The 26,646-nt window shown below is 35.7% G+C and overlaps 1 protein-coding gene across 1 annotated transcript in view; it reads right to left on the reverse strand.

The window, feature by feature from the left end:
* DOCK2 (dedicator of cytokinesis 2) overlaps positions 1-26,646 on the reverse strand; it is a 186,942-nt gene that overhangs the window by 156,378 nt on the left and 3,918 nt on the right. Inside the window, exons 2-17 of the mRNA XM_083798208.1 lie at positions 21,730-21,813; positions 18,609-18,649; positions 17,202-17,257; positions 16,952-17,048; positions 15,842-15,990; positions 13,675-13,810; positions 11,277-11,431; positions 9,746-9,827; positions 9,174-9,309; positions 8,504-8,579; positions 7,402-7,478; positions 6,889-7,014; positions 5,904-6,028; positions 2,706-2,804; positions 1,541-1,613; positions 1,362-1,465 (exon numbers count right to left, since the gene is read on the reverse strand). Coding sequence (XP_083654334.1) covers positions 1,362-1,465; positions 1,541-1,613; positions 2,706-2,804; positions 5,904-6,028; positions 6,889-7,014; positions 7,402-7,478; positions 8,504-8,579; positions 9,174-9,309; positions 9,746-9,827; positions 11,277-11,431; positions 13,675-13,810; positions 15,842-15,990; positions 16,952-17,048; positions 17,202-17,257; positions 18,609-18,649; positions 21,730-21,813 — 1,616 coding nt within the window. The remainder of the gene's footprint in view (positions 1-1,361; positions 1,466-1,540; positions 1,614-2,705; positions 2,805-5,903; positions 6,029-6,888; positions 7,015-7,401; positions 7,479-8,503; positions 8,580-9,173; positions 9,310-9,745; positions 9,828-11,276; positions 11,432-13,674; positions 13,811-15,841; positions 15,991-16,951; positions 17,049-17,201; positions 17,258-18,608; positions 18,650-21,729; positions 21,814-26,646) is intronic.

A 26,646-nucleotide genomic window follows, 5' to 3' on the forward strand; every position in this document is an offset into this window, starting at 1 on the left:
GTCCCCTCTCTCCCTACTACACCATTTCATCAAGCTGCATGCCATAGCCCTCACTGAGATTTGTTACATCTCAACTTTTGATTCCTACTCAGGACTGGGAGGCAATGAAAATTGCATTCCTAACTGTTTAGAGAACATCATTTTTCTTTAACAGAATTGATAAAGAAAGTTCCCACCATGCATTTATGAACTCTGTCACTTCAAGCTTTAACACCTCAACAGATTTGATTCAATTGATCGTCTCATATTCTTAGACTACAATTACATGTATACAAAGAGTTGCAAAAAACAATCTAGAATGATTTTCTAATGTTTTAGCTTGTATCTGCTTCGATGACTATAGTCATTGTCCTATTAAACAAGAAAGTTTCAAAACTGACTATAAATATATGTAAAATGACAAAACACGTAATCCTTATGCTGCAAACAAAGACAGTATTACTGACTTTCATCGTTATATCAATCTTGTCAAAGAATTACTTCTCAGAATTTCTGGAACAAGAAGAGAATTCTGACTTCCTTTTTTTGAGACAAGTTATACAGACATTTTGAAAAGACTTGAAAATGTGATCCAAAAGTCAGAAAGATTCCATGTCTGAAGGCAGTGAAAATCAAGTACAACTTGATTTAGTTCTATGTGTATTGCTTGCCATTTGTTATGGCAAACTAGTTTACTGAAAAGAACACTAAGAAATAGAAGAAACAAGTAAATATTCTAGTGAATTGGCGATGGTTCCTGGTTCATAGTTCCTGCTTGTTCTCCAACATAAGAAATAATACAAACAAAACAAAAACCAATCTCAAGACATACGTTCCCTGCTTCAAGTCACAAAGTCATAAATCGTATCTATGTTCAATCAGGGTGAGTAAAAACAATATTCTTTGTGTCCAAAACCAAATTCCTGGAACTTTCAGTTTGGTATCTGAGAAACTACAAAACTGAAGCAACAACTCCCTAAGATTACATTCTGTGATCGTTCATGTAATAAAGACTCTAAGTTAACGAAAAAACACGTCTCTTCAGCCAGAATAATGGTACATATCCAAGTACTTACCTCTCACATGACTTCCTTTGTAATAGGGAAAGCCAAAATCATAATACCCAATAAAAATATGAGGAAGAGTAAGTGTCTCTCATTGTTCTTAAATCATCTAACCATAATTAAAATGTAAGATAATGTTTACCAGCCAAGGAAGAAGTTGCACTTTTCTTTTTTTTTTCCTCAGATGAAAATATAATTTTTGTCTTCAATAGATTAATAAAATTCATTTAGCACAAGGAAGATAAACAATGCAGTCAAAGACAATAGTGTGAAACAAAGGTCTCTTAGGGAGGAAAAAAGGAAAAAAAAATCCAATACCTTTAGGACTAACAAATCATGGATGCCATCTTGAAGAGTTGTTCCATCCTCCTTCATAAGTCTTATGTAGGCCATTGCAAAATTCTTCTCTCCTTTATCTTTAGCTGCAAGACAAAACATTTGCAGTTGGCTACTGATCAAGGAATTAAAATTCACCGAAGTAAAAATTCTCTACTCACACTCTTGAGATGACCTGTGTCTGAACATAAAGCGCAGATGTATCCTTTGCATGTCTTCAATAGGAACCGCTACCTTTAGTAAAATCAGAAAATATGTATATTTTTGTAATTAAATTCCTCTTCAAATCCTTGAGTAGAATCCGAGAATAATGACTGCTTTATTTTTAAAGTAGCATATGTAATTATGACATGCATGCAACAAAAGACCAATTGTTAACAAAAAATATTAATAGCAACATGTTTATAATTCTAAAACTTTAGATCTTCATTCCATCAAGTTGACTCACAACTCAACTTCCCTTTAAATTTTTTACTGCATAACACACTTCATATTAACTACACTTTTATTAACAAATGGATCTACTGTTAATAATTCTATTAAAATGTTTCCATACAGAAGTCTGAAATACACACAAATTTTAAAAAACAAAATAGTACACAAACCAAAACACAGGACTGGTCAATGTTTTCAAAACAACAAATATATTTAAAAACACGTTAATGTTTCAAATGACACAAATGACATTCCCTCCCTGCCCTGCGCTATCTCGAGGACACACACCAGCCCTTACTGTAACTGCAGGCTTGCCATACATGACAATATAATCTTCAGTAGATGTCTCCATAAAAAATAAATTAAAAAAAAATATATCACACTATCAAGCCGGAGACATGCTTTATAAGAACTACTTCTAGAAGCTTCTACGTATTTTCCATTCGAAGACATTAAATCTAGATTTGATAATTAGTAGTGTATATCTGAAGTAATTTAGAACAGCTTTTTTCTGTCCAAAAGAATATTTTTTTATGCCTCTTTCTGATTTTTTTCAGGCAATTGAAGCTCCTCATCCCTAATATTTCACAGCAATAAAACAAATGCAGTATATCATTTTTCATGAAGCATATTAGGACGTGAGGTTATCTAAGATGATCTCATTTGTTTTGCTAGATAAGATCTTAACATCATTTTTCTAAGCCAAATTTCAAGCCTCAGTAAACACGTAGCCCTAATAACTGATATCTGACTAAGACACTACCCTTCTTGTTTTATTCGGGGTGAAGGTATTTTAAACCTATTTTATAAAAAGCTGATGCTGTGCAACACTACCTGAGGTACCAACAAGTGATGAGGAAATAAAGCAAGCGAAAAGTTTCTGCACCATACCTTTAATGTTTCCATCCAGCGTGGCTGTTTGACCTGGTAGTAGAGAACTGATCTGTATTCACTCACGGGTTTGTCCCCTGCTCCCAGGCAAACAGCATTCTTACAGAAAGGAGGAAAGAAACAGTTCACAGCGGCTCACTCATTTCTGTGAGTTTTTGTCACTTGTGCAAAACCAACCAAACCAGCTGACCTGACGATCAAGAGCCTCCCTGGCCATCCCGCCCCCCACTTTACCTCAGCGCCTGACCTGACGGGACGGGTGCAGGACCACCTGCCCTCACTCCGCCATGCTGAGGCCGTGCTCACTGAGGGCCAAAGCCCCTGGAGCCCACGGCAGCCCTGGACTAAGGGAATGAACGTTTCACACCTCAGGTACCGTGCCCTGAGGGCCCAGCAACCAGGGCAACAGGAAGGCAAAGACACTGCCGCGGCCCTCAGGCCTCCCTCAGGCCTGGGGGCCTGGAGATGTAATCCTGAAATGATACAAGTGTGGGACTGGCACATACCATGGGGCAGGAAGACCTGTCTGATAACAAAAGAACAAACAGAAAGGAAGCTTTGAGAGGAGATGCTGTTTCCAACCCTCTGAACACAAGGAAAATAAACATTTTCCAGAATTATACTGGACCTAGAAGTAGATGGCCTTTTACAGGCTCACAGTGGGCTGTGAGGAAAGCCAGGTAACCAACAGAGAGGCTCCCTTTCTCTTCCAAATGAGGAACTGAAGTAACAAAGGCATAGATCACCTCAATTAGTGGGAAAGAAACACAATGAAACAATTATTTCACTTTATTATTTCTTTGACTTCTCCCCTGACTTTAAAATACTCTTATATTAGCATAGTCTCATAAGTATTGTTTATGTACCAAAAGTTACTTCTGAACTAAATGATACAGATGCACCAATACAACACTCTCCCGTTTTTTTTCCCAATGTTTAGAATTTCTGATTTTTTCTTGTTTTGACATTTTCTGCCCCTTGTGCTAAATTTAATTTCTACATTTCTTTTTTCAATAACCTGGTCTAGATCCACTTACTAATCACTTTAAGGACTTTTTCTCTCTGTGTTTTAACTTGCAACTCACCTGTTTCTCCATGAATTTTAGCTATTTACTTCTCACCTGGTCACACTCGAGAGCCTAAGTTACTACACTATACTGATTGTCAGAACTAGTATGGCTCTAACTTGACTTCTGGTCAAGTTAAAAATTGTTCTAACAGAGAAATTCAGTCTTAGTGAATCTGGAAAGAGTCTCAACCTACTTCCCTCATTCCTGTCTGACTGCTGTTGAGGTTTGTACATGCAGGATAACTGCTAACAATGATAACGGATGAAGCAAAATTGCTGACACCTCGCAAGGCATCAGATGTGAAACTGCAACGCATGAAAGAAGCAAATATACTAAATTCTCTACTGAAGGCACAGATGAAGCTAGCCTCATAGAAACTGCACTAACTACTGCAAAGGTGCAACTTTCCTGTTAAAAATCCAGTGACAGAAGTGTTCTTCAAACACCAGGAAAGACATCTGGTGACAAGTAAGGTGTGATGCTGATACCTGAAGATTTCTAAGGCCTGGTCTCTGTGACTTAACTACAGAAAGGTACACCCGATTTGCACAAAGGGAATTATTTCAAGGTTTGTACACCAACGTGTTTGAATGCATTCTGTGACATTCAGTTAGAAAAGAAAAGGCCTTTAATTTGCAACAAAATGTAGTGCCAGCCCTTACACCTGAAACTAGTTTGATACCTGAACAGGAACAGCAAGTTCCATGTTAATAAACATGGGTTTAATCTGAATTATAGGGTACGATAACTAGAAACACTGAAGTTTAAAAAAAAATCATAGGTTTAGAAGTTTACTGATATTTGATTATTTTTGAAAGCTAAAATTGAAAAACATTCGCTTTTGTTATTACTTGTCTTCAACAGTATTTTAATCAATTCCTGAAAAATTGTTGTTTAAGCATGTGTAAGGCATATTGCCCCCAGAAAGCAGGCATTATTTGAACATCTATGTCAGATCATAGACAAAGGGACAACTCAATTTTCTTCTAGTATTTGGAGAAAAGGTGCATCCATGACACTGGATATATATTTCATTGGAATGAATGCAAGATTTAATGTATTACATGGGGTTCATTTCTTTAATGAATATATTGGCATATATTTTAAGCATATTATCTGTAACTGCAACCAACAGAGTAGAAGCCAGTGAAGTCTATATCACAACAGTTATTTCGTATACATACCAGTCATATGGTGTTTTCTGATCAGGGTTACAATTTGTTTTGTGGACCCTAGGCATTATGTGAGTTTAGGGTTCTCTTCATTCAAGCTTTAAATATATATTGTAGGTAAAATATTTATTTGTAATTCATCAACACACTGACATTTCAGCAACTCATGAACCACACTGAATTTTTCCAGTTTTATTTTATCTCAAGAATTATCTTAATGATTTCACCCTCATGATCACAGTAGAGTTTCAGAGAACAGTATAAAGCTCAAAAAATGGAAGGCCAAAAATCACACTGAATATTGAACTGATGTTAAGAAATCCTAAGGAAAAGACAAGTATTCATAAAAACAGAAATAGACAAGACAAAAGACACTGTAAATATTTGTTGTATAAGTGCAGTGTCCACACTCCACTGTTTTCATTAATGTAGTTATTTGCCATGTACTTTGTTCACGGAACAGACAGACCTCCTGGCACAAATCAGAGGTTTGTTATGTGAAAGAAATAGAATTTAAATGCACATTTAAATGCACAAATGTGTTCCTCCAGGAATTCCCCACCTTCCCCTCCCTGCCCTCTCCCCCTCTCCCCCCCCCCCAAAAAAAGGGGGGGGAGGAATGATAAACAATGTAATAATTGTCAGGAACAGCATTTAATCTTTGTTCCTTAGTCACAGCTAAAATGGGTCAGTGTCATTTCTCTTTTCCAGGAGTTTTACAGTTCTGTGCAAGACCCGTAAAGGACTTGAATAGATTTGTCACAGTAAACATAAAATTCAGCTGTCAAAAGATGATACAAGTGAGAGAACTAATGTTTTCTATTATGTAGTTTTATAAGAATTTTAAAGAAGTTTAAGGGTTACTTCCATAATGTACTTCATTTTTGTATTTCTGTCTTTCTGTCATACAGGAAAAACAAACAAACAAAAAACCAAAAAAAAACAACACAACTTACTGGCAGAGTTTTTCCTTCTTCATCACAAACACACATTATTACTTCCACATTTCTCTGAGTTGTTTTATTGTATTTGTCAAAGTCTCCATACAGTAGTGTAATATAAATGTCATTTCTTATATCTCCTAAAAAAGAAATGAAAAGGTTCAAAATGAACGAAAATGCTGTGAGAACAAAGGGTCGGATTAACTTCACAAGAGTTTTTCAACAGTGAAACACGTTAACATAGAAAACGTCTCATTTTCCATCTGAACTTAAAATTTTCAGCTCTTTTGTTCTTAGATAAGATCGTACAGTGAGCCTTGAAACGAAGCAAACAAGATTCCTGAAAGTGCCTTCAACCGATTCTCGTCCTGCACTGACACCTGCTGGTGAGGTGACAGCAGGATGCCATTACTGAATTTTCTCCACATTATGAGCTGCCTTTCCAGAAGGAACTATTTTGTCTTCTGTGAACAAAATTAAAGTTCTCCTGTGAATGAAGTTTAAAAGTAGTAAGATTTGAATTGATTTTTTTTTAAAGAAGAATTGTAGACAGTGAGTGAATTTAGTTGGCAAATACGTAATCATAAATCCAAAATCAAGAGAGGGTAAGAACATTTTTGTATTTATTTATTTTATTATTATAATTAAAGTACAATGATAAGTTACAATAAAAATAAGGTTAACTTAAAATTTTAGTAAGCAACTTAATTTTTAGTAAGCATTTCCTTAGCAAGGAAAAAAGCTATGTACCAGGAGCTCAGATTATCCCTCACTGTCTTGATTTTATTTTTTCTATTTTAGTACTGTGTAATACTTTCCAGGGACTTCACTATTTTATATAAACCTGTAATTCTGGAACAGAGTTTAACATGAAGGGTAAATTCTAGATTCTCTGAGTTACTCCTTACTGAAATCAGTAATTAAGGTCATAGCTGATGCTCATTAACCCAGGAAATGACCACAAAAATCAGCTGCTGATGGAGAACAAAGCACCTCCTACCTGGCATGATTATTTCAGGAAATCCTAGTTTTCTAGCAACAACTGTTGTTCTGTCTACAAGGTGTGGATAGTCCTTCCTAGTTTGAATCACATCTCCAACAAGCATTTTGACAGTTACCCAGAGACCTATGAAAAGGAGGAGGAAAGAAAAGAAAAGAAGAAAATCACACTTTTTCTAAAGAGAGGAAAGAAAAAACACACAGCAAAAACACACCTCTCTCCTCAGATGGTGTTCTCATTTCCTGACCAAAATAATTACAAGAGTTCATTTCTCCCATTTGTTTTAGTTGGAAATAAATGGTTAACATCCAATACTTTTAAATACTAATTTAAATAGCCTCCTACATTCTGCAACTAAGTCATGATCCTTCGCTTCCAGCTTCAAAGTTGTCCACATGTCCATGGTGGTGTTACAGGCATAACATAAAAGCCTTTCTCTAAAATGTAAACAATATGAAATGAAATTCCACTGAAATTCCTTGTTATCTGATTTTTAAAAATAATGTACTTCACCTTGTCCACCACTGTCTCCTTTTGATGCTGTGATTTTGCTTAGGAGACTGTGTAAAAAGTCGTTCTCTGCCACTACCCTGCAGGAGAAAAAACAATGACTACTAGGAATTAAGCACTAAATATATTAAATACCATTCAGAACATAGATGACAAACAGCCTCAGTTCTCTTTGCCATACTTGGCTTTATTATAATAAATTGTGTAATTTCATCATCTCTTGCTCTGAGTTGCAGACCTTTTGTGCTAAGCCCACGTGTAGACTGAAGTGCAAAAAAGATGAAATCAACAACTTAAAGAACTGTGCCCTGTGACAGACTGACCACAGTACATAAGCCTGTCACTTTGTAGGAAAGCACATCCTGAAAGCATTCACCAACATGCCTGTGCAGTCCAGGTTTTCCTGATGAACAGCCTGAATAATGAACTTGAATTTCAGCACCTCTTGAAATTATGACCAAATTCTCAAATAACAGACAAGTTGGATCAAATTGTAAACAAGTAAAATAGGCCAAAGTCTGACACACTGGTTTATTTCCAGAATTATATTAATTCTCCATACCACATAACGATAGTGCTATGTAGAATGCACAAATACATTTCCAGTGAACACTGACATCTATCCATTTGATTTTTGAGTGTGACATTTTTAGGCAGCTGGTCTGGTTGCCCAAAACCTCTAAAAATTACTTTCAAGATAGTTAACGTGTGACAATTCAACTACTTTCAAACTGAAACCCAGTTCTTACTCAGATTTTTCTCAAGTTCAAAGCAAAATCAAGCACATCAATTACTAGTCATGCATAGTTGTAAAACTTATTGCATTAAAGGTATAATGATTTAACTAGTTTTTTCTTAAATAGGACATGGGACCAGCTGACAGAAAGAGAACATTTATAGCGATATACATTTATGCATCATGCTCTGTAACTTCTGTCGAGTCTTAAAACGCCTTTTAAAGTGATACTTAAATAATTAACACTACCACAACGTAAAAGTATTAAAAGGAAAAAGTATTTTTTCTTGAAGCATTTCACAGGTCATTTTGCCACCAAACAGATGTAGAAACTTGTGTACAAAAATAGTATATTTATGACTGTCTTACGGATGGAAGGGTATGAAATGCTGCTTTTCTTCATCACTTTCAGCTTTTCCTTTTATGATGTCAGTAATATCCATAACTACAAAAGTAAAAGAAAATTATCAAAACATAAAATGGCATTGCTAAATATCTCCTCCTATCCATTAATACTGTATATTATATATTCTTGTTCCTCAAGGTAAATATAGATTCTCATTAGCAGGCAGTGTAGCCCAGTAGGAGTAAATCTGTGGATGAGATCTTTCAGTGCAATGAGTGCACTACAGACATGAGGCTGTGAGGAGGGAATGACTTCAGACTAGTTTTGGTCTGATCTTGCAAATAACGTGCGCATGCATTGGTGGTGCTTCTGGCACATAATCAGTATTTTTATTTCATCCACAGTGAATTTTGTTATTAATACTGTGGTACTGTTTTGGTTTGCACTTTGTAGCAGTAAGTGTGAATAATTAGGAAACTGAATTCAAAAGCACATTCCTGATATAACTAAAATGGTAATGTAGGTGCAGTCTTTATGGACTTCAAATGTTAAGTACAGAAGTATCATCAACTATCAAGATAGTTGATATGTCTATTTTAGATTCTGACATGTCTTCGAAGAGATTTTATTGTCCAGGGCTGGCAATTATCACTTAACTCCTGCTTCAGACAGAGTACAGGAGACATCAGTTACCTGCCACTCCAAAAGGCCGCCTTAGTCCTTGTGTGTATTTCCTTGAGTTACTGTCTTTGAGATCCATCCTTCCAACTCGGACTATTTGACAAACTAAATAAATTTTGTCTCTGCTAAGGTCTTTATTTCCAAGATCCTAAAAGAAAAAGGATAGTTAAAGTATTATTTGGGGAAGAACTTGGTCATGAAATTTAAGGAGGCTCTCCAGTAAGAAAATAAGCCTCAACAATCAATGAAAGAAAAAAAAAAGTCAACAGAAAGTGAGAAACATTGTAAGGCTTTCAAATTTGAGGAAAACATAAGCTAAGATAAAAAGAAGAAAGTAGCAATAAATAGCTACAGCAGATAAAATATCAAAGTCATCATTAAACTGATGAGGCAGACGTTAGAGAAAAAGTGCAAATTGATTTGAAGAAAGGACATCAAAGGCACTGCCCTAAAGCACCCAATGACTGATCATCTTGCTCTAAGATGACTAATTCTTCCTTCCTCATCCTCAGAAATTCTGATAGTGGCAACAGAAAAGACAGAATCTGATTTGAAAGATATAAGGAAAACTGGAAAACACTTACTGTGAACACTACTTTCAGATTATTGAGCATATCAATTTCCTTTGGAAAGCCTTTACTCCCCCATCTCACCAAGTAGTTCTCACTGTTTTGAAGATAAATTTCTTATTACCATGTGATTTAATAATTCTTCTGTTTCACGGTATATTAAGAAAACACAGTATGTAACAGGTTGCAATACAGCAGTCTGTGACTGTTTGAAGCTAATACCAGACTAAAAGACAAGCGCTATACAAAACACCATCAGTAAACGCTGAAAAGTAATTCACACATTAGACATAATGGCACCTTTTTTGGAGAAAACATTGTTATCGTAATCTCATAGGAATCGTCAGCAGAACCTTATTCTACCTGTGAGTTTAGAAGTTCCTCACATTTTCTCTCTCCCTCCCTCCCACTTTGCAGCACTTCATTCTAGATATGACAACGCTCCCCATCAAGAAAGTCATGTAGTCAATCCACTGACATCACAGGTCATTCTTCCAGGCACCCAATTTTACCAGATGGCAAGAATAAAAATAATGTTCATTACATCTGTACGCACTGCCTGGTAAAACAAATCAAGACTTCAGATTCAGGCCTGGAGCTGACAGAAGATAGATGCAATCTAATACTACTTTCTCCTTATACAGCTAAGAATGGTCATACATGGAGAAATTAGAGCACTTGCAAAGTACAGAGAAGATCTTGAATATCTATCCTTGATAATCAGACCGTGACTGGACAAGGCTTTGAACTATCTGATTTAACTAAGCCAGCTCTGCTTTGATAGGCAGGTTCGACTAGGTAACTTCCAGAGGTTACATCAGTCTAATTCATTCTACTTCATAAAGCTGTATAATAGGAAAGACAATGCTTAATTTCCAGTTTTGTACTCTGGCACTCCAGTATACTCTTCATCAAAAATAAAGTAGTAAATCAGCAGTCAAATCATAGGAGAGGTATGTTTCCACAAAAGAAGGATCTCCATCGATTTCTGAAGACAATCTCAAGGTTACCTTTGGATAAGCAGCAAGAACAGTTACCTCTAGAATTTGCATTTTTCTCTCGTCCTTTTCGCCCTTTTAAAACCCATTTTAACAACTGCCTCAGACTCTACCTAATATGACTGAGTGCTCTTGGCTGGATTGACAGTCTTATAAACTTCAATACATGATGTCTCAGTTACTACCACATGAAGTTTCTTTCTCCTGAAGTCTGTAAAAGCTCTAAAGTTAAAGACAACTATATTGTCTTTATTTAAAACACAAATCCCTCCAATAGTACTGTCATCTCTAACTTTGAAGTGGTCTCGAAATTCTCCAAAACTCCCAAATGCTCACTCCAGAAGTTCGCTGTCAAAATATTCAGGATCCATTATCCAAGAATGCTTTAATAGCCAGCAATTAAATCTATCCACACTTTCCTTTATTCTGGTTGTCTTCCATTTATTTATATATTCTCTGCATTACTAGCATGTTGGCAACTATTGTACTTCATTATGGCCAGCTCCTCTCATTAGATTTTTTCCCCTTAAGTAAATAAATAAGCTTACCTTATAATTGTTAATTTCTGTGGATCATATAGTGACATAAAGAGTTCTGCATCCTCTCCAATTCGGCAAACAAAATTCCGCACGAAGACATATAGGCTATGGGTGGGGGATGAAGACATCCGGGAGTATGATGCATAATCTGGTTGATCCTTTGACTATTCAGAAGGAGGAAAATCATAAGCTACATCCAGGAATTAAAGTGGTAGGATACCACAAGCAATTTCAGTTGTTATTACATATTGTAATTGATCTTGAAAAATCAGTACATTCTGCTCACTTAAAGAACCATCAAACAGTAAGATTTGTGTTGTTGTTTTTTTTTTTTAAAAAAAAAGACTTGCTTTCTACCAAAAGCCTTTACCCTGTATGTTACTCAGAGACAGATTGTCTAGCAATATGAAAATGACCAGAAAATAAGTTTCTGATGCTCCCCAATATTTCTCCAGTGTATCAACATCCTTTTCTATGATGAAGCAAGAAAGCTCGCAGGTTAGTTAGAAGATGCAGAAGCGACATAGGTATGGAAGATCCCTTGCAGTGACCCTTCAGTGTATGTAAGAAGATGAAAAACTCAGACTGGATTCTTCCAAACACTGTACCTGGCCTCGGGAGCTACCTCAGTGTGCAAACAATGAAAAAGCTGATGACAGAGGTGCCTTAAATCCAGCTTTTGCAGGACTTAGGGGACTTATTCAGTATTATCAGAAAGAATTTCCTTTGCATGGGATTCTAAACATACTGTCCTTTCCCGGTTGGTGTCTTCTTTCAGAAATGGAACAGGGCTTACTTTATTTAACAAATATTTCCAAGAAACACAATAGTTATGCTGTTTCTTTTCCCTTCACCTCCAGAAATCCTCCCGTCTTTAATATCTTATATTTAATTTCACTGAGGAGATAAAAGCCAGGTTAAGATCACCTCCTGTGTATCAATGTATACAAAACCTTAACTACCAAGAAAATTGGACTGCTTTCAGTGGAACCGTTCTGACATCCTTTACTAAAATTTTGATAAAGAACCATGCCTAGAAGATTTCAGAATATTTTTCCAGTGGTGTAAGAACTTAAAACCCTTTAGGAAAAGATATTAACTTGAATTCCATACCCTAGGCCAGTTCTTTAGCCACAGGACAATTATAATGAAGGGTGAGACATAACTGTCACTTTTAAAGAGCAGAAGAAAAAATATCAAGCTGCCACTATAGAGCCAAACCTACAAATCTGCACCAGATAATTTTTTGAACACAGTAGCATATAGGGGCAAGCCTACTATCTGCATTGTAATGAGATTTCACCATGCCAGGAACATAAACAAGAAAAATACAACTTTCTGAAGACAAATAACAAAAAAATGGTATACACTGGGGTAAGGACACAGCTGAGCAGGATCACCATCTCAAAAATAGGCACCTAAATTCTACCCACATCTCATTGTAAACACCTAGAAACAGCCACTTAACAGATGATGTCCTAAAGTTCTTCTTATCCATTGTTTTGCCGTATTTTTAAAACAAGCCAATGTAGTCTGTTGCAGACAAACAAGTTTTAGTTTCCTTGTATTGTCAGTTAATTACATGCTGATGTCTGGGAAGCAAGATTTATTTAGTGACACTGATGAGAACAACTCAAAAGGTGTTTTCCAGCAGTTTGACATGGGCATTATTGATGTGTCATGATGGCACTTTTTTTTTTGTTTGTTTTGCCAGATATTTTACTTGCTTTATCACTATTTACTTTCTCATGAATGAAGAAAAGAACTAAAGTATCGTCTAAGTCTCTGAACAGACTTAATATGAAGAGATCAAGGAAGTATGAAGTACAGTTGCTTGTTTAGTATTTTAGAAGATGAAATGTATATGCCCTCATTAGCTTTGCTTAGATATGCTAACTACTGGTACTGGTCCACAAGATTATTCTGAGTCACCAAACTCCTTAAGCAAGCTTAAATTCTTCAACTCCTTCAGACCAAATAACAAGCAGCAACTTACAGCAAACAACCAGCATTTTCACAAGATTCTTTAAAAAAAGAACTTAGATTAGTCAGAGGGTACAACCTAAACTCCAAGTATGTAACTACTCACTACACAAACCAGCCTATTGAGTAAGCCCACAGATGGATTTAGGAGACCTTTTTGCATTTAGAAAGCAAAGAATGGATTTAGAACCAGCTTTATGGACAGGCTTTCAGCCCAGTCCACAGACTGAATCCAGTGCACAAATACAACTCAATTTGAGGTTTCTCCATATTTATAACATGAATGCGAATCAACTCTGAGGTAAGTTAGAAGCAAGAATTTCTACCAATTTTATGGTAGAAGGTTACACCCCTCAAGCCTTGCACTGAATTTTCATTTTGATTTTTAGCAAAGGAATCATTAAGTTTCGCCCATTATTCCTACCATTTCCTCTTTAATTCGCTCAGTGATTTTATTAGTTGCTTCTTCATGTGCATGAAATAGGCTGATGACACTGGTTTTATCTGGATCCAAGATATTTCCATCTTCATCTCTAACTATTAGATCTAGCTCAAGTATCCTGTGAAAACAGACAGATCAGTATGGCAGTTTCATCAATCATTTCCTTCTATAAAAATAAAGCATGGAAATGCAACGCACAAGGATTTACGACAAATTTTAAAGCAGTAAAATAAGTTTAAATAAATATAACAATATTTTACTGAAAAAAAATAAGCAAAAACTACCATTTCCTTTTCAAGCTGTTGTCCAATATTTATCCTTTTTGGGAACTGATGGTAATGTCAAAGCATTTAAATACTTACCATTTAAAATAGATTCACTATGTTCAATGAGTTCAAGCAGTCTTAATCTTCTTCTGTTTTTAATGCATAATTTTGTAATCAATGTGCATAGGTTTTTCCTGTTACCTTCTGCTTTTTTGTTGCTCTTTTACTCACGTTGTCCTGTTGCTTGACTAACAACTACACTCTCTTCTCCTCTGCTCTTATACAAGTCGTGCCTTTTTCTTTTCCTTCACTTTATTTTTTTTTCAGCGTTCATAACTTTCGAGTCCAATCTCCCTGTGTCCTATGTATTCTTACCCATGGTGCTATGGTGTCACCTCAGCCATCAGATATTCTTTCTTGTCTATCCAGGATCTTACTCTTCCACCCCCCTCTAAAACTGGTCTACTTCATGCCAGACTGTACTTATCAGTTTCTAAAATGTATTGTCTACCATTATGGCACTGCTAGTATTGTTTGAAGCAGTCTGTATCACCTTATGACCCTCTTCATCTTGCATCATTTTCTTTCTGCCACCTCTCTTGACTTGGTGTTCAACCTTGTCTCCCACAATGACCACTCAATTTCCACTTTCATTCCCTTTATTCCTTCTGCACAGTTCAGCAAGTTTCCTTCACATATCACAACTCTTAACCCCACACTTTCAGCCACTTACAAGCGCTATCCACCTTGCACTCTTTTTCTATCCAGTCCCAAGCCATTTTAAACGTCACATTTACTCCTGCTCCTTTCAAGAAATCAGCTTACTGCCTCCTAGTCTGATGGAAAATAATAATAATAATAATAATAATGTTGATGTTCTCTTGGACAGAAATAAGATTCTTTGACTGGAACATTTCAAAGCAAAAATCTGTCCTGGACTGACCATTCAGCTCCACATAGCTTAACAGAATATGTATATTCCCATAGGATGTTCTGTAAAAATTCAGTTTATCATAAATCTGTGGATCTAAACCTCAGTGAACAAGATAAGAATTTCATAACATCAGGTCATTGCTTGTGTCTAAGCCACAAGTAGCTAAATACTTTCAACTGCATATGGGCTGTCAGGCCACAATAACCACAGTCATTTGCAGTAGCTTATGAACAGTTTATGAACAGATTCCACTGCCTATGAAATGCCTATTATGAAATGGTTTACTTTCTTCACCTTTTATCAGATGGTGGATGCTCAACCTCACATAACAAAATTTTTGCCAAAAAATATGTTGTGCTACAATGACTTTCCTCAGCAAGTAACAGACAAGGCATTTTGTCAAGCACTATCCAATCTACAGTAGTTTCACTTCTATTACCAGAACCAGATTTCTGCCTGGAAATTCCCTAGCAAATCTGGGGACAATTGCCTTTAACAAAGGCTCTGTACACTTCAGACTTCTGCTATTTATGCATCACTAAGGTCTCTCAACACCACTGCTCAAGGCATTGCATAACACTAGCAGAGGTAGGTTGTGTTTGTGAAGGGATAGATGAGTTTTGGGGCTTAGAGTACACTGATGTTATATTGATATAAAGGCCAGTCATCTGACCTCAAATGCTTACAACTGACAAGTTCATGTTTCTATAATTAACAAATAAATTAATAGTAAAAAAAAAAAAAATGCATGTGGGATGAGAAGCCTCAACATGATATTTATTATTACCTCAAGAGTAACAGAAGTTTGAAAAGGATGATTTACTATGTCCACATCTCACATTAATGATCTACAAAACTGCAATCAGGAAAAATTTATCATCATCATCTCTGTTCTAGTTGGGTACTTTAAAATAAGACATGGTTTTCAGAAGCAATGTAGGCCACTTACTTGTTACCATAGTCAATTTTTGAAGTGACCTTCTGTTTGAGTTCTTTAAGCTCATCTTTTGGCAGAGTCCCGGACAGAAGCTGTGACCTCCACTCCATTAAGTCATACATCATAGACTGTACCTGCTGGAACCGCTCTTTCTTATTTGTCTAGGGCATACAAGAAAACAATAATTTTCAAGCTTTGTAGAAAGCTGAAGTGACACATTAACCTTGATAATTCAAGGATGCATCATATTTAATACTAAGTGATTGCAGGATCAAGAATTAAAATACCCAATTAATCCAAGTCCAGTTTTGCATCTTTACATCTCTTGATTACTCCACAAATCCTACTAGACAATCTGAAATTGTCTGAAGCCTGACTTCCTTCCTCCACAGTTTTTTAAGGACAGAACGTCCCATGTGATCATAAAAAAATGACTAGAAATTCAAGTACGTTGTATGAAGATAGACACATTATTTTGTTTTTATTTAACTACACTGTTTTGTGGACTGAAAGTCATTAACTAGGTCTCATCCAGGGAAACCAGTAGAGAAGCAATTCATTTCTGTATAAGACACTGATAAGTGCATGCTGGAAACATTTGATTGTGATATTAATACATTTAAGACAGAAGTGAGAAAACACATAGAAGTCGCTAAAGAAGTTCCAATGTCATCCGCTGAAACAAGAAGTGTTTTATTTACTGACTTTAACTAGAGGAAGACTGAAAGTGACTGGCTTCAGAAAATGAATATATTAATGAGGGAAAACTACAAAGTAATCTATATATATATATTTTTTTGTAAGAGCACTGCAATGTGGGAATTACAATCACATGCAAAAGACAGATGCAAAAATCATTTTACTTTTTATTGTATGTATTAACCAAAGTGTTCACAGGAAAAAAAAAGAGAATGAATTCTGGAAATTGATAATTGTTAATAGCTACACACTACCACTTGAGTTCTAGCACCCCAACATGTTGAAGATTTTTCAAATGCAACTTAGTTACGTTTAATACTCTTACCCTGAAACTTGTCACCTCCCCAGAGAACTATGAAAAATTCATCAGGACGTGATACTAAAGGTTGAAATTAAAAGCAGGAAGTTACACCAAAGTCATACCACGTAGAGCTGTTTCCAGATGCTTCCCCATTCCCAGAGTGTAGTGGTAACTTCTTGAACTAAAGGAATTTCAGCAGGTACTACATTTTCTGTGTGTCTAGGAAAGGGAAGAAAATTTAGCACAAGGAAAAAAAAAATCTTAGTTTCATGAGTTTATTAAAGTTATTGTGTTTAAGGCATATCAAATATGTCAAGACTCATTATTTAGCAGACAAAATACTTAATGTAAAACAATAGTTGAATTCAGTACCTTTTCGTTTCAACATTAACTTCCTTGATGTGGATGAAAGATTTAGGAAATATTCCCTGTTGAGAGAGGCGAAAAAATTACAATCCACTTTGTTATCATTCTCCAACATTTAACAAAGAGAGCTTTCCAAAACCCACTTCTACCAGTTGTTCTTCATAAAACCATGATCATTAGCATAACATGTAGTCTTCAAATTAACTGTTGTCTCTTTGGTTTTCTGCACACGTAGATGCATGTCTGTTTGACAGACAAATACTAGCAGTATTGTCATATCCTTTTCTGCAAAAATAGAATGCATAGGACTACATTTTCTCATTAGGGACATCATCTGCCATTACCTTGCTTCCCCATCTCCTGACATAATCTTCTACTCTCTTAGAAAACAGCACATACATTGTAAATACAGTTAAAAAACATTTTTGTCTATGATCAGCTTGATTATCAAAGGAGAGATGCTGATACAGGATCAGCACATCTAGTAAAAGAAATATTGGCAGATTGCAGAAATTGCTCAGGGCAAATAGCCAAATGCCCACTGACAGGAAGGTTAGTTAACTCAGACTCAAAAGACTTACTTCCAAGCGTAAGAGTCAAGGTCATTCTGCACAACACTAATATTACTTAAAGAAAAAATACTTTATTACTTATTAAGAAAAAATAACAGTCTTCATTCGCAATGCACAAATAGAAATATTTCATGCAGCCATAAACTCTCAAGCCCTCCTGGGCATGAATGGCACCAGCTCAATCGAGGTCGTGGGCTCATTTTGTAATACCTAGGCCATGCAGTAAGCTGATCAGCAATATGTAGCAGAAAAGTATTCTCAAAATTGATATGTAATTGATCTGTGTAGAAAAAAGGTGACCAGACAAAATGATCTGATGATTCCTGGCTCTATGACAGCAAAAACATTTTAATACAGCCTAAAGGAATGTTTGATCATCAATGCACACGTGACAACCTTCATGTTAACTAGCAAATCTAGTCTTGGTAATTGAGCTAGGGATTTGTAAGATTTTTCTCTATGCAATAACTGACATACATACATTGTTCTTGACGAAGTCTGAGATTGCATGTAGCCTTAAAGACCTTTAAGGGGGGAAAAATATGCAGAAATATTTTGCAGTAAATTAACTCCAGAGAGTTATTTCAGCTGATACCTTGATAAGCTTGTTAACCTGAAAGCACAGTAATTTTTTCATCACTTTCCTTCTCCCAGTGCTTACTTTTAATATTTACCAACATTATCCAGAATAAACACTGCTCTATACATCTTAAAAAGAATGAAGATGGAAATCACTGGCTTCAGTGATCAGAATAGAATAAGATGTTCTAAAAAGAAGTCTCACTTCATCAACTGATTCTTTAAAAATAGAGTCATATAGGAGTGAACAGTGTGATCTTACCTCCGATCCTTTATGTCTTACTAGATAACCCTTGTACCAATCTAAAAGGAAGAAAGAGTGCACTCATAAGCTTAGAATAGAACATGTACTTCAAGAAACATACAAGGTTTTCATTGTTGTTTGTTTGTTTTCATTTTGTTTTTCCTCCCCTCCATATAAGAACCATCTGGCACAGGATGTCTTAAAAAATAGTTATTTCAAAAAATACATAGATTAAAGCCAAATGAGTAGCAGGAAATGGCACTACTTATACATTGGCAAGTATGATTCTGTGATCTGTTTTCAAGTCTTGCACAGTAAGAACAGATCTTATGCAGAATGTAACACTCCCACACTTGCACATAAAAGATAGGATAAGCTGTTTCGTTACCTTATATATACGCATCAACTAAGATCACTCACGATACTGCAAAGCCTGTGAAGCATTTCTGATTGCGTTCTGAGGGTACTATTAAACTGATACAGTATATGGCTCTTAGACATCCAGTTTCCCAATGTTAGAAGAGAAACCTGTTGCTCTGCCATGAGAAACTATAGCTTTTAGACCCTACTCAAGTAAGCAGCTTTAACTGTAAAGTTCAAGGCAGAAAGTCAAAAAATAAATGGTTATTGTGAGCCCATTCATCAACTAGAAACCCCTTCTGAAAGAAACAGATGTTCAATATTGCAGCAGTGCTAATTAGGACACTAATTCAGACTGTTCTATTTGTGCCCCAGTTAAATTGCAATAAAATTCTACAAAGAACATAAAATCAAGTTCAACCTTACTAAATTAAAACAGAAGCCATGCCCACTGTACACATGTTCCATCATCATGAAACATTACCTGCACAGCAGCATTACTGGACTTTGCATTGGCTTCTAGTTCATTCCCAAGGAAGCATTTTATGACTTGAAGCTTACTTTCTCTGACTGTAATTTCATGAAGAGACATACTTCTTCCCTACCACCTTTTCTCGTCAAAATTTCTAACACAGCACAAGTATGTCAGCCATACAACTAAAGCATTAAAACTCAAATATCAACAAGCAGAATTGTGAGAAAGGCAAAATTAAAAGAGTCAGGGAAATTATTGACCTAGAAGAAAGAAAGAATATTTTTCTTGTACTTTCTTAACACAAGGATCATTGTGTTTTCTTAACACAAGGATTTTTTTTCAATATCTTCTCAACAAGAAAAGTTCCAAATCTTTTAAAGCTGAATGATTTTCACATAGTCTCCAATTTACAAAAAAAAAAATAAATGCTTAAAACCCATTTCATTCTATGTGCTGTGATTACACACACAAGTTCTGCATGCATATTTTGCACATGTAAAACAAACAAAAATAGCACAAAATGTGCACAGAGAAGAAACTGTTACTCTTGGTTACTCTTCAGCTGCAGCTGGCATCATCTTTTTAAGGTATCTGATAGAAGATCTACTTCCTCATGTGCACAACATGAAAGATGGCACTTCTTCATTGACAAACATATTTCTTAAAAACAAGTTATGACATGGCATAAGGGCAGCGGATTCAGAACAGATTTTTAGATAAAAAATAACCCCATAAGATCACCACTTCAGTTGCCAGGCCGTCTTCACAAACTTGACTACAAATTTAGCATGTTTCAGGTCAGAAACCTGAAATGCTGGTTGTTTCTGCCATTAACAGAGGCAATGCAAGGATAAGGAGGTTCTGGTTTGCAAGTATATTTTCTCCCCTTAGCAAAAACCTAAAGAATTATGCAGACTTATTTTCTTCTTCTTCTTTTAGGAGAGGACATGAATTGTTACTCATGGCTTTGAAAGATGCATCTTTTGTCTAGTAGTCTAATGACTTACATCCATTTTTTTCAGTTATGTTTATAGTGAATATAGTGAATTTCTCTTACGAATACACAAAAATGAAAAAAAAAGCTTTTGTGCTGCTAAACATTGGAGATGTGGTTTCTCAGATGCTCCTTTCTTAAAGACCTTGCCATTTCCAAACAGCTTAGAGATCTGTGCAGTGGAATAGACTGGGCACAGCTAGCCTCAAATTCTTAGCAGTCTTGTGACAAAAGTGGCTTACAGCTCTGAACTGTCTCTCAGAATGCACAATGCAGAAATTGCTCTCTAACATGCACTGCATTTAATAAGATACAGATGACAGACACTGGAAGTAGGATGAAGATAATTTTATAGTTGTTTTGCAAAGTTTGAAGAACTTCATAATTTTAAAATCTAATTTTTAAGTTTTAATCTGGTCAGCTATATCACTGCAGATTGTGAAAAACAACAACAACAACAAATCTGTTACAGTGACTTTTGCAAAGACACCCAAATGTTGAGTTGATATAATTCTGATGTCTTTGCTTTATACTAATAAAAACTTAAGAGCTTTGGTGGACTTGGGAGGTAATTCAGTGAATATATGAAGGTATACATCAATAAGAAGGAATACACTATCACTCTGGTATCAACAATGAGTTCAGCTTCACAAATCTACAAAATTTTATGCTCTCTCATTATTCTGCTGCTTGTCCTTATTTTACATTTAGGCCATTTGGTCAGCTATCTCCACATACCAACTCCACATACCCAAGCTCGGGTCAGCATATTGAATATTTGTTATGCATTACTTGACATGGACTTGTGTTGTTTAGTACATTCAATATGTCAAATGGTTTTCAGAAGTGTTTTTATCATGCTGAACTACAGAATACTTTAAATATACTTGATTTCCTTCTTTTAATATGGGAATACTATGGTGCTGAATAGCAACAAATATTTAGCAACAATAAGAAATATCTAGCAACAAATATTTAGTTTAGAGGCAAAAATGTGCTCCATTAATACTTGCATCTAATGCATCTTCCGTCAGGTATAGTACAATCTGGCATGAATGTCACAAAATACCTTGATGACTTCCTCATTTGGTAATGGCATCCCAAGAAAACCACATGTACTATAACATTTCTGATTTTGGCTCTCCAAAAATGAATAAGTTGTTCCTCAAAACAGAACACTGCCAGCAATAATATAAACATATACCAACACCATTTAGACAACTACTTATGTAACACAGGTAATTGGTGTGAAGTAAAAAGACTAAATTATATAAATAAAGAAAACTACATCCTTAAGTCCACTGACTTACCTTCACAGGACTCTAAGATATGGACCACATCACCAATTTGTAGAGCTAGCTGTTGTGCTCCCGTGCCTTTGAAATTGTATATAGCTGAAAAATTAGAGGGCAAAAATACTGGTTTTCAATATAGCCATACACTACAATTAAACTGACAAGCACATGTTTATTAAGATTCTGATACTAGCATAAATAGACTAGGATAAATAAATAAATGGAACTGTAATTCTATCACCAAGCTTCATCTGCTATCATTACTTTTATCTCTTTTCTTCTGAAAATGTAAATGTTATGAAAAAGGTCATTGTTGCAAGAAAACGAAGTCATTTATAGCAACTACTCTGTATGTGCTTTAGAGCACATATTTAGATCCACATCTTCAATCTATACATGTTCATTGTGATGCAAATTTGTTAGTCTACTGCTTTAACTAAGAATTTAAAGCACAGTTTTAGAAATTTACAGTGATGCTGGGGATAATGGGGACAGAGAAACACATGTAAACTGTCTTCATCTTAACATGAAACTATTTCATTTGGAAGCAGTAGAAAGTTTCTTAATTTTCTGTACTTAATCCCTCCAAAAGGAACAAAGGAGAGGCAGATTTAAAACATCTTCCAATTAGAACCTTATCTGCATGGGTTTAAAAAACAGCTAAGTTTCAGACAGAATTCAAGAAAAATGAGTTTCTTTGCTAGTTGTTACATTCTAAGACTGCAGGATGTGGGCTGCTATGGTAAGCCTTTTTTTCTGCACATTTTTTCTTCAGGGGCTTGTTTATAGACAATAGCATTACAGATTAGAAGTGGTTATTGAATCTAGTATCAACCAGAGAAACTATTTAAAGTACGTGAGCCTACAACCACAATTAAATTGTGCAAGTAGTAACAGCACACTAACTACTAACCATGACGTCCATTGTGCCATAAAGATACCAGTGTGCAGGGCTTTTCTTCCTTTTCTCATGACAGTCTCCCAGTCCATCCATCCATACAGAGAATCCAAACATGCAATATTTTGAACTAGTGGAAACCTCATCTAGAAAGATCTGCCTCCATTCAGCCTATTCCAACATATTTTTTTGCTTTCCTCTCTCTCTCTGAGGCTTCTGAAAGAAGCATGCTGATTTCTGCTAGGCCAAAAGGTACGTTAGTGACACATTTTACTTAAACATTTTACTTAAGACTATGTTTAAAATCTCAAATTAAATTGCCTTTCAAGTAAATGCCCAAAGTAGAAACATAGAGCTAAATCGGTTCATCCCTTTCACTTTTTAAATGTTCCATTAACGATGCTATGGTCTGAATTTTTGAGTAGACCTGTGTGGTGCCAGGAGTTGGACTCGATGATCCTTATGGGTCCCTTCCAACTTGGGATATTCTATGATTCTTTCTTTCTTTTTTTTTGTGTCATGATTTCATTATATTTCTGGAACAAGTTAGAAAGAATGTCATATTTAATTAAGAGCCTTATTTGAACAAAAATAAGTTCTTATTTTTGTTGACACTTCTCCTGGTTGGGTAGATGGGTAGAACAGGGATTGAATCATTACTCATTAAAAAAAAAGGAAAAAAAAAAACACTTGGAGAGGCCCTGCTTTACAGATTAAGCCATTTATTCAAGATAATCTTATGATGATTTCTAACCCATTCTCACAGAACTGACTTAGCTCAACACAAAATTAAATTTAGGTAGTAGATATGTAATTACGTTCAGACTGGCTTACTTTTGTTAGTCTTAAAATAGATCTCAGTAAGTGAAGATGGCTAACGACCCTTATAAGTATTATTACATTTACAGATATATGCCACTTGTTTCCAGAGTGTATGTGTAGATTGTGGAGCTGAGGCTGCTACTGTTTTCCTGAAAGGTCCATGTAGATTAAGACTACTGTTGACTAACATACTCTTTCAATTTCAAAATATGCAACTTCCAGATGCATTTGTCTCAAAATATGGATGCAAATTACTGAGTCATATTTACATTGCATATTGTTTTGGCCCTCTGTTAATAACTTCACTTAATAGCAATTGATATATTGAAAAGTGTGGTAACTAACTGACTACGGAAGTGGTTTTACCAACTAAGACTTTTCTAAATGAGTAAGTGGAAACTTAATGACAGAGTTATTACTGTAGTATTGGGATTTTTCAGTAGGAAGAGTTTAACTAATTCCTTTAAAACATTTTAACTATAGACATATCCAGACATTTTATGACAAGAAATCATTTCCCTTATACAGTTGCAAAAAACGCTACAACCAACCAACCTAATACCATCAGCTACATCCAGATGTATTTTTTACAGCACTGGACAGCTTTACTACCATGTCTGCTGATTTTTGAATTAGTTGTCAATGAAAGATTGTCTATTAAATCCAAATGTATCTTCTGTTAACTGCAACTTCACAAATATATGGATTCATATGTTATCTGATAGGATAATCACAACAGGATTTATAAAAATAAACTCTCCAGACAGCTGAAATAAAGGCCCCTTCAAATTACTGTGAAGAAAGTTGTCAATTTACTTTGAAGAACACTGTCTCAGGGCATTCACTGATTAGCCTCAATGAGATCTGTTTGAAGATGCCAACGTCCATTCTAAAACCCAATAGCAAGTCTAGAAAACAACAGGTCACACTGTTGACATGAGACATTTTCCAAGCAGAACTCCGCTAAAGCACAAAAAGCTGTTGAATTGTATGGAAGATGGAAGGGATTCCCATCAGTCCCATGGAGCATGCCCAGGATATCAGTTCTTGTTCGTCTCAAAGCGACACATGCTGTAAAGACAGTCTAAGAAGCTTCAGTATCTAACTCTGCCATCACTCTCCCACATTCAGGCACCCGTAGCATAAGACGTCTAACAGTATCCACTCCAGTAGCATAAAAACAATGAGTATGAAGGCTAAAAAAAAATAATCCTGTGCTTCCATCTCATTCCTACATGTCAATTACAGCAAGAGCACATAAATGGGAGTGTGTAACATATGATCATCCCTCCAACTAGATATATGCAAAACTAAAGCATAAAATATATGCTACTGGATATATATATGACTGTGAAGCCTCTTTCATTAAATGTCGTAGGTATGCATATGTTTGCCAAAGTAAAATAATGATGAAAACATGTACAAGATGTTTATAGACTTCCCAAGAAACCAACTGCATTTTGTTCAGAGTAGGATTCCTGTTAACATATAGGTTTCAAGAACTGCTGATTGGGACAAAGATGCAATTAACTTATTATTTGAATTAGATCACATCCTCAATTTAGAAGATGACAAGCGTTAAAATAAATAAATAAATAAAGCACACTTTGTAGCTTGTTTGGGAACATTCAAAAGACAAAGCACTCCAGGATCCCTTCACTAACCCAGCCAAAAGTATTCTGTCATGAAAACCAGCTAAATTCCCTCAGGGTTCGAGTACTTAAAAAGCCCAGATTCTCAGTGTTCATCAAAAATACCAGACTGTAACCTAATGCAAGACAGGAATGGTGAGCAAGGAAAATCTCACAAACCTGCAACACTGAAGCCATTAACCTCATCTTCCTACCTGTCCTTCCTGCTTATTTTACTTCCTTTGAAGTCCTTGCCCTGCTTAATAAGAGAAGTGTGACCATTACCTTTTTCACTTTGAGACCGGCTTTTTACTCACAGCTTTCTTACCAGTTGGTTTCCATGCCTACTTTCCACCCTTCCACTTAAAAAGAATTTGAAGATGACTTCTGAGGTACAGGTTTGCTCAATCAGCTCTTCCTGTGTGACGTGTTGCTGTGTGAGCTGATCTAGGTGTTCCTGCTCCAGCAGGGGGATTGGACTAGATGATCTTTCAAGGTCCCTTCCAATCCCTAACATTCTGTGATTCTGTAAACTCTTAATTTCACTTGACAATGGTAGGATAATTATCTGGCATGATATCCATGTGATAACTCATGGAGCAATATTGAATATTCAAAGAGTCCTAATGAAGAGCTTCAGCAAGAATCCTGTTCCATTTTAATTTGAAACATTACAACTCTACTTTTATGAGTAGTAATATAAAAATTTCACCTTCTCTCCTGACATATTAATTCCTTGTGTTCAGCTACTGTTTTCTTATCATAAAAAATAGTGTGAAATTACTCAGCAAGGACACTGACAAATCTCGTCTGAAAATACTATGCAGTCCTAACAGTATTCCTTGATTTCTCAAAAACAAACAAACAAAACTATAAAATTTGTGGATCTCAGTGAACACCAAACTGGAAGGTGTTAGGCATGCTGTTAATTGAATGCTCACAAATTCAATGTGAGAATCATTCATCAGAAACTTGAAGACAAAAACATAGAAAACAAAATAGGTCAAAGAACAAAGAGGTCAAAGAGCTTCCAGTCTTGAGAAGATTGTCAATTTGAATGCACTTTATCTTGGTAGACTCAGTTTGCCCATATTGCTTGATTTTACTGAGACAAAAGCGTGCTTTCAGCATAGCTGTTCTATTTTCCAGGCTTCATCATTCCCTGAGTTTCTTATAGGTAAAATTAAGTAGTTACACTATTTTTGCTCCTATTAATAAGAGCATAAAAATACTGAATTTCCAAAAACCTCTTTGAACACCCTTCCAAAAAGCCTGTAACTAAATCCTCAGTGTGACTATATCCCTGATTATTTTTTGGTTTGTTATTTGGTTGGTTTTTAAGTCTATTCTGGGTCAAAGATTCTCCTGCTATTCTCACCTAGTTATGTAATGAAAGAACAAATACATTTAGTTTCCAATGTAAATTAAGGAAAACAAAACAGGGTGTGAGCCAACAGCTGGCATGGCTAAGAAAAGGAACTCCTGTATATAAGCTGCGGCTTTTCTTTCAGCTTTGCTGACCTTCCTTAAATTTGTAGTTATCTATTAACTTCAAGTAATTGTGCAATAGCAGAAATTGAA

This window comes from Anser anser (assembly GCF_964211835.1).
Source record: "Anser anser genome assembly, chromosome: 14".
NCBI classification, from domain to species: domain Eukaryota; kingdom Metazoa; phylum Chordata; class Aves; order Anseriformes; family Anatidae; genus Anser; species Anser anser.